The 8949-nt window shown below is 52.6% G+C and overlaps 2 protein-coding genes across 2 annotated transcripts; one reads left to right on the top strand and one right to left on the bottom strand.

Moving 5' to 3' along the window:
* Clpsl2 (colipase like 2) lies at positions 1–1883 on the top strand. Its single transcript, XM_090355223.1, has 3 exons — positions 1–127; positions 550–770; positions 1788–1883. The coding sequence occupies exons 1-3, from the start codon at positions 1–3 to the stop codon at positions 1881–1883; spliced, it is 444 nt and encodes a 147-aa protein (XP_090211349.1).
* A 1659-nt stretch (positions 1884–3542) lies between these two features.
* Clps (colipase) lies at positions 3543–7538 on the bottom strand. The gene is made up of 5 exons (XM_090355320.1): positions 7480–7538; positions 5832–5985; positions 5155–5249; positions 4155–4277; positions 3543–3796 (listed from the first exon to the last, which is right to left on the bottom strand). The coding sequence occupies exons 3-5, from the start codon at positions 5236–5238 to the stop codon at positions 3665–3667; spliced, it is 339 nt and encodes a 112-aa protein (XP_090211446.1). The 5' UTR covers positions 5239–5249; positions 5832–5985; positions 7480–7538; the 3' UTR covers positions 3543–3664.
* Positions 7539–8949: the final 1411 nt, after the last annotated feature.

Genomic DNA, 8949 nt, shown 5'->3' with positions numbered 1-8949 from the left:
ATGGCTGCTGCGGCCCTGGCCACCACGGTCCTGCTGCTCTCGGGAGCCCTGCTGCCCACTGCAGGGAAGAACACGCGGTCCAAGCTGGTGAGCCACAATGCTTCCCCAAGCTGCAGAGGGGGCCCAGGTGTCCCCCAGCCCTGCCGGGGGGGGGGGGCCAAGAGCCAGTCTGACTCAGGGATGGAGGCCCAGCTGGGATTTGGTCTCAGACACACTTCAAAACTCCTTTCCTGCCATCCCAGGGGGCCTGGACCCCAGCTAGCAACCCTCCCCAGCTGTCTAGCCCCCAGACTCGCTGCTCCTCCCCACAAGAGCCCCCCCCCCACCCTCACCATGTGCAGGGGGCCTCTCCAGCTGCAGTGGCTTTCCTTCCCTTCCCACTTACCTTGTTTAAGGTGAGCTGGGAGCGTTTAGTAGCCAGTCCTGGGGTCCCCAGAACCCAGGAGAAGTGGGGGAGAGGGGCAGTGCCCCAGTCCTTGGAGAAGAGCAATGGAGGGTAGGGCCTGGAGTGACAATCTCATGGCTTTTCCTCCTGGACCCCTGGCTCAGCTGGCAATGCCAGGAACACTGCCATCCTCTCACCTAGCCAAAGAACACTGGTGACTAAGAGAATGTCCCAGCCTGGCAGATGCTGCCTGTCCCCACAGAGAAACGGGGACAGGTGCTACCACCACTCGGAGTGCAGCAGTGACTGCTGCCTCGTGGACTGGGACTTCGGGGGCGCCTTCTGCTCGGCCAAGGGCAACATGGCCACAGTGTGCTTGCCCCAGGTGAGCCTCTGCCTGGGGCAGCTGGGAAGGGGTGGGAAGGGAATGCAACGAAACACAGGACTTTCATTTCCTCCTCCCAGAGCGCCTTTCCTTGTTCCTTCTTTACCTGGCAAACTCCTACTCATCCTGTAATACCCTAACCACCTTCCCCTCCTTGGATTTCCTATGCTCTGGGTTTGAACCCTGGGCAGAGCACATGCCTTAGATTTGCTATTCCTCCGTTTACATCCCCCCCCCCACACACACACTATAATGGGAGTCCTAGCTTAGGGCCCGCATGTGGTAGGCATTCAACAAATGTTAGTTGAATCATTATTTCTTCACTGAGGCAAGATAGGTAGGAAAAGATCTCTCCACATCACTGTGCCCCAGTTTCCTAAGAGGGCCAGGACCCCAAGTTTAGGCTTGTTCTTGCTCATTGGCTCTGGCACCAACCTTCCAACTTTTGCAGGGAGGAAAAGCCTGGCCTAATATCCCAGTGCTGGCCCTTCCCATGACAACAGATCCTGCAGCCCAGGTGGCAGGTGTATGTGTGTGTGTGAAAGAACTTCTTTTGCTCAAGACTAGTACTCTGCCACTTGAGCCCCAGCACCACTTCTCACTTTTTTTGAGTTGTTTATTGGAGATAAGCGTCTTGCAGACTTTCCTACCTGAGCTGGCTCTGAACCACCGTCCTCAGATCTCAGCCTCCTGAGTAGCTAGGATTCCATTGCCTGGCTGTTTTATTATTATTTTTTTAATTAGGAGAACTTCATCTGTTTTATTTCACCACTGACAACTTGGATGACTGCTTACTATTATCTTGCCCACGTAACAGATGGGGAAACCGAGTCACATAAGGTCTCACCTGCCTTAGCCTCACACTCATAAGCTGTAGACAGCTACTGACTCTGAGTTTATATCTTTCTAGAACTTGTGCTTTTGGCCCTTACCTACCACCCCACAAGAAATGGGGCTCCTTCCTTTCCTAGACCCTGGCGAGCCTCTTTCTTCTCACACCCTCTTTCCTCTCCACAGACGAGCGGAGCCGTCAATATCATATGCCCCTGCCGTGCAGGCTTGACCTGCTCCACCCGGGACCTGATGTGTCCCCACCGGTGCTATCTGATGTAGAGGAGGACCCCGGGGCTGGTGACAGCCATTTCCCCTGAGTGGAGTATTAAAGTCTCTTTCTGGCTCTGGTCCCTGCACTTCCTGAGGGAGGGGCACCTTCTGCAGGGCTCCTGTCCTATCTAGAGCCTGGTGCCTGCAGGAAGGGCACCATGGGTGGGGGCGGGTACCTAGGAGAGTAGTTTGGGTCAGAAAGCTGACAGGCCAGGCAGGGCTGGAGGTAGCCATGGGTGGGAAGGCAGCGGGATGCCATCAGTGAGAGCATCTGACTCAGAAGAGTGGAGGTCTCCCCCAGAGTGCTGTGAGAGTGTGTGCAGAAGGCTGAATGCTTGAGCACGTCTGCCCCCATGCAAAGGTGCCAGGAGGCTGTGAGAAACTCAGTCCTCTGGATGGGAAATGGCAACTCCACACCCAGGATTATCTGTCATTCTGTTCCTTTAAGCTGGGAGCCAGAACTTCAAGCTCTCTCTTCCTGTTAACTGAGCCTGAGTCCAGACCAGACCCCCCTACCCCAGCTCCTGCCCCAGGCTAGCAGCTGGGATGCAGAGAAGCCCAGAGTTGGTTACCACGTTGTCTAAATGGATCACACAACCCCTGCAATTCCCCTCTCTGTCCACTAGAAGCGTAGAGGCTCCAGGAGGGGTCAGGACCAGTGACCAGGGAGTCTGAGCTATAGCACTTAACATTGTGCTGCCATGGGAGCTTGTCTATTTCCCCCAGTCCAAAAGGTCTATGATTGCAGGGTTTCCTTCATTGCAGGGGTTCATCAAGGTGGTCACTCTGTAGATACAGAAGAAGCATGACTACAGTTCTTTCCCAGGACTGAGTCTGGACACCAAGAATGGATCCCCAGCCCTGCCCCAGGCCCGAGACTTCCCCTGGAGTCAAGTGCGGACAGCCTCTCTTACTCCACACCAGTGCTTGTGTAGCAGCCACTGTTACTCCTTCCCCAGCAGCATTTCAAATGGAGTCCCAGTGTTCTTTGGGCAGCAATGTGGCCAGCCCTAGGAGAGGGATCTTCATTCCTCAGTCCTTTCAGGTTTCCGTCCTCCCTTGCAGCTAGAGGTGAGCAGGTGGCCCCGTTCTGACCATGGTGATATGAAGAGAAGCCTACCCGAAAGCTTTGGGCTACTCGGCTCCTCCGTAGCCCACCCCACCCTCCCTCCCTCGCTTCCTGCCTCAGAACATGGTGAGAAAGTAGGATGGTGGTAGGAACTGCTGCTAAGCCAAAACTGTGACCCGAAGGCCAAGAGAATTGCAGAGCTGCCAGCCGCCACACAAATCCAGCACTTCCTATCTCTAGATCCTTCATTCCCGATATACGTGTGTGTGTGTATACTAAGGTATGTGCATATGTATATATTTATACATGTGTGTGATTATATATCAAAGCACATCTGCATATCAGATTGTATATATGTATGTGTATATATATGTATATATGCGTAGAGATGATCATTTTTCCCATGATTTCCCTGTGAACTTGCTAGGACTAAGTAAGCCCATAGCCTGCTTCACAGCATCGTCTCCAATCCCCAGTCTGTCCAGCCCCGCCCTCCCTGCCCTTGCCCTTGTCTCTGGTTCTTTTGGCCCTTCGGATGCCTGCCGTGGCAGGCACAGGTTTTCTCTCACATCCTAGCAAGAATGCACAGGAGGCGGGGAGGGTTGCAGGTGGGCTTTAATTGCCAAGAGCCCAATCAGATCTCAGAGGGGCTGGAGGAGAAGGCCAGCCTGGGAGGGGGCAGTAGAGGGGAGGAGAGGTAGTCTGGGGTGTGTGGGTGTTCTCACTTATTGGAGCGTGAGGTATCAAGGCAGATGCCATAGTTGGTGTTGGTGAGGGCACCAAGGATGCTCTTGTCCCCTTCACAGGACAGGCCCCGCTCGCAGGGACACTGGTAGTAAACCCCCTGGATGTTCTGCAGAGGCACAGGTGGTGGAGTTTCAGTTTGGGGGTGGAGTGGGGGGGGGCATTGCTCATGCCCTCTCTTGCCCTCTCTCCTGGCTAGAGATCCAGCAGGTGACTCCACACAGGGCATGCGTCTCCCAACTGCCTGGGCGGTTCTACTTCTATTTCTAGCTCTGCCTGGGGGAGCCTCCATTTACCCAGCCGTGAAGTGGAGACTGTCAGCCTGCTGGGCCCAGCCCCACGGCTGGGGTGATGCCAGGGCAGATGCTGAGGTACTGGTGATGTCCACGCTCAGTGTCGCCATCCCCAGTCCTCCAGGGCTCCCCCTCCCTTCCCCCATGTCCCTCAGTCCCGGTCCTGGTACCTACTTTAGGAGAGCACCCGCTGTTCTCTCTGGCCTTCTGCGTGCATCGGGGCAGGCCCAGGATGGTGTCATGTTGACAGCAGCCGCTCTTGCACTGGAGGCTGTTGAGGCAGAGTTCGCCTTCATCCTGAGGGGAGAGGGGCCATCCCAGGATCTTTCCCAGTCTCCCTCCCCGCTGCCATGGACAGCACAGTCCTCAGCGACAGCCGTGAGATGGAGTCCTGCCCCCGGCAGTCCCTCTGCACCGCACCAGATCCATGTGACCCCAGGACCAGCCAGTCATTGCCCGCTGGCCTTCCTGTTCCCATCTGATAAGTCACAGATGGCACCAAAACAGGGGCTCCAAACCCGAATAGCTCCAGCTCCCACACACACCCCACTTTTTTTTGAGGGGGGTCAGGTCATAGGGCTTGAACTCTCCCTCTCAAGGTCGGCCTTCTCTACCATTTTGAGTCACAGCTCCATTTCCAGTTTGGGGATAGAGTTTCTCGCCTGGGTTGGCTTTGAACTGCAGTCCTCAGACCTTAGCCTCCTGAGTAGCTAGGATTTCAGGTATGAGCCACTGGTGCTGGCTTTTTTGTTTTTTTGTTTGTTTTTGGCCAGTCCTGGGCTTGAGCTCAGGGCCTGAGCACTGTCCTTGGACTTTCTCAAGGCTAGAGCTCTACCACTTGAGCCTCAGCACCACTTCTGGCTTTTTTCTATGTATGTGGTACCAAGGAATCAAACCCGGGTCTTCGTGCATGCTAGGCAAGCACTCTACCACTAGGCCAAACTCCTGGCCCGGTGCTGGCTGTTTTTAGACTTAAGCTGCTCTTGAACTCTCCATCTTCCTGTCTCAGTGTCTCAAGTGCTGGGATGACAGGTGTGTGTCACCTTGCCTGTCTTCCTGCACACCTTTGAGGAACTTGTAAACATTGAAAACCAATCTCCCTGCAAGAGTCCTCTCCCCTCCCACTTAGAAAACCCTCTCTGGGGACTTCGCCTCCCCCCGGAGACCCCCTCACCAGGTTGATGATGATTCCCCGTGGACCAGGAGCCGCACAGACCACGGCGAGGGTGACCAGCAAGACAACGAGGATCTTCTCCATGACGAATGGCGCTGGGTGGGTCAGGACAGAGTGTTTGGAGGAATAAAACGTGGTCATCATGCTTAGTCTTGCGAAGGTCAGCATTATTGGAGCAAAATATATTTACTATTCAGCGCAAAACATTCTCTAGGGCCTAACCTCAAGAGCAGGAAGCATTTGCTATTCTTTTACATTTGCATCGCCTCCCTCCCTTAGCAAACGTGAGTGTGTGAGGACTTAGCGGTTAGTTATTGTAGGCCTGTGCACACATCACACCACTCTTTTCTTTTACTCCACTGTGGCCTGACAGAGAACACAGCTCCCTTCCTTTGCCCTGCCCCCCCAAATGACTGTGTCTTAGGAATCAAGTGAGCAAATCTTAAAGCACCCCAACTTCCAAGCAGCCTGCTTTCCAGCATCAAGATCCCATTGTCCCAGTCTTCGGGGACTCTCCTCAGATATGCCTGTCTCCCCCCACCCCAACATCCTAATGCGCCTACATCGTCTCTCCCTTGATCTGTCCTAAAATTCTTGTCTATGACATTATAAAGTCAAGTCAAGGACCCAGTACCCCAAATTGAAGCTCCCTCCCTCTGGGGACTTCCTCAGCCCACCTTGGTCCCTGGTGACGGTAGAGCTGGCAGGTCAGATGGAAGAAGACAGCTAGTTGAGATGCTGGAGTGCCTTAAAAAGGGTTTTGTCCACGTGGTTCACCTTGTACCCTCACCCCACAGGGTGTGCTATGAGCAGAGGCACAGATACGGCTATCTGCTGGGGGAGAGGAGGTCTTGATAAGATGCCTGGGCAGGCACCTGGGAGCCATGTGGGTGTGTGTGGGGGTGTGTGTGTATGTTTGCACATGCACAAGCATATGATTGTTCATGTGCACACAAGTAATACTAGATTACGGTTCAGAGTGTAAACTCTGGGGTAGCTCAGAGGCAGAGCAATTGCCTGGCTGTGTACAAGGGCCTGGGCCCAATCTGTCCAATCCAAAGCACTGCAAAAAATAATAATAATAAAGGGAAGGAAAGAAAGAAAAAGGAAGGAAGGAAGGAAGGAAAATCCTGTACAACTTGTACAATAGCTGTACGTTATTGGCTAAACAAATTATCTAAATATTTTGGCTCAGTCTTCTGATCTGTCAACTGCAGATAATTTCAAGAACTGTGAGGGACTGGGAGTGTGGCCTAGTGGTAGAGCGCTTGTCTAGCAAGCACAAAGCCCCGAGTTTGATTCCTTGGTTATCACATACACAGAAAAAGCTGGAAGTAGCACTGTGGCTCAGATGGCAGAGTGCCAGCCTTGAGCACAAAGTGTCTAAGGGCAGTGCCCAGGCCCTGAGTGGAAGCCCCAGGACTGGCAAAAAAAAAAACAAAAACAAAAAACGTGTCAGGATCAAGTTAATATGCATATTATATATTATATGAATATTACACATATCAACACAATTACCTGATTATTCAAGTGTCTGTAAAATATGTATGCCAAGTTAATATGCATATTATATATCATATGAATATTGCACATATCAACACAATTACCTGATTATTCAAGTGAGAGTCACCTGTGGTGGAAAGCTGCTTACATTTAAGTGGCCCAGGCACTTCTCATGCCTCCAACAGCCTTTGACTTCACGGAAACCCCAGGCCAGGCAGTGAGAGGCTCAGGTGAGTTTTCCCATCCCTCTACCGCCTTTCCACGGACTGAAGGGGATTCCAGGGCAGGTGCAGGTCTCAGGACAGGCATGGTGTGTGTATTCTCACTGTGGTACACAACCCTCTGCCCTTGTCCTCAAGGCCTTTCAGGGGTCCTTCTTCCAATGATCTTCGCCCTATCCTTCCTACCCCACTTATCACGAGGGAAGACTCAGCCCTGTTGGATATGCTGGCACAGGCCTGGAATCCCAGCGATCAGAGGCTTGAGGAAGAAGAATTTGAAGGTCTAGATTACCTGGCAGGGCTACATAGCAAGGTCTTGCTTCAGAGAAGAAAGACTTACGCTCCCTCCCCCTCCCCATCCAGCTCCACACGGCCCCAAGTCCTGGGGCTTGAACTCACGGCCTGGGCACTGTCCCTGAGCTTCTTTTGCTCAAAGCTAGCACTCTACCACTTGGGTCACAGCCCCACTTCCTGCTTTTTCTGTTTGTGTGGTACTGAGGAATAGGACCGAGGGCTTCATGCATGCTAGGCAAGCACTCTACCAGGAAGCCACCTTCCCAGCCCTTGACTCACTCACCTTTCAGTTAAGGCTTCCACTTACCCTGAACTTTACCCTACACTGCTCAAAGCCATGTGTGAGCAGGAGCAGTCATTGGTCCCACTGAGAATAAGAAGGTTTTGTGTTAGCAGATGGACCAGGGCCTGGAGACTGGGAAGGGCACAGCTGCCTGAGTGTGCTCAGGTGTGCAAACAAAGCAGTTTCCCTGAGAGCTGGCCACTGCTGCCTCCCCTGTTTCTTCTGGCCTTCATGCCAGGAGGCAGAAAACTACTCACAGGGAGCACTGCCTCTGATTGGATTGGTGGAGCAGATTGGGGCCAGGCCAGCGTGGCTCCAAAACTCAGCAAGTCCTAGTTTCTTGACTTAGATATGTTGTGTAAACTTTGCAAATTCCTGGGCCTCCAGTTTCTTGTCTTACGAAGGTGGGTGGTGGCACCTGCTTCCTAGGATCAGGATTGAATAGGATAAAGTGAACAAGGTGCCACTGAAGTGCCCTGCACGCAGCCACTGTCCTGGGGAATGGAGCAGAGGGAACCAGCCCAAACCAAAGAAGCCCAGTGGGCTGCAGAGATGTGGATACACAGATCTGGATCCCGTCTGCACCTCAGGCTTCCATGTCCTTGGGACCTGAGCCACCGAGAAGCCAGTTAGGATCCGTCTTCCATGTCAAGACTGGAGGCTGGCAAAGGAGCCTCCCACTCCCAGCTGCAAGAAGGACTCAACTTCTGTCCCCAACTCGTCACAGCCAACTTCCCACAGGAGAGACTGGAGGGTTTCCATCGCAAACACAGAGGGTGGCAGAGTTTCATGTACTTCCAAATGGAAGCAAGAAGTTCTATACTTTCTGTACCAAAACCTCACAAGGTTTAACCACCTCTCCTCCAATTTCTAAGGAGGGCTTTGTGTTGGGGTTTTCCACTAAAAATTAAACTGCATGCACTCCTGTGCCTCAGCTTCACAGTTATGGTAGGGAGCAAGAAACACAAACAGGTCTGCCTGGCTGCAGGGACCAGGGCAGACATCATAGCTGGGAGAGTGGGACCTGGGAGTGCCTCAGTTGCTGGAATGGTCCCAAATCTTGGTATGGCATGATAATGTATGTAAAAATGTGGCTGTGAGCTAGACATTGGTGTCTCACATCTATAATCCTAGAAACGCAGGAGGCTGAGACCTGAGGACCACAGTTTGAAGCCATCCTAAGCAGGAAAAAGCTGGAGGTGGTGTTGTGGCTCAAGTAGTAAAGTGCTAGCCTTGAGCATTGACAGGCTCAGGGCCAGAGGCTAGGCCCTGAGTTCAAGCTCTAGGACCAGCAAATAAAGAAATAGAGAAAGGAACAAAGAAAAAAGAAGCAAAAAAAAAAAAAGGAAAGATGGGGGGAAGGAAGGAAAGAAGGAAGAAAGAAAGAAAGGAAGAACCAAGACTCTTCTTAGATGTGTGAAAAGCACGAGCTCAGAGAGTCATCAGGAAATACACTCAAGATTCAAATTCCCCCCCCCCCAAAAAAAAAGATTC

Source organism: Megascapheus bottae, chromosome 22, assembly GCF_031878675.1.
Source record: "Megascapheus bottae isolate mThoBot1 chromosome 22, mThoBot2.hap1, whole genome shotgun sequence".
Lineage (NCBI taxonomy): Eukaryota > Metazoa > Chordata > Mammalia > Rodentia > Geomyidae > Megascapheus > Megascapheus bottae.
This window is presented reverse-complemented; position numbering and strand designations above follow the sequence as displayed.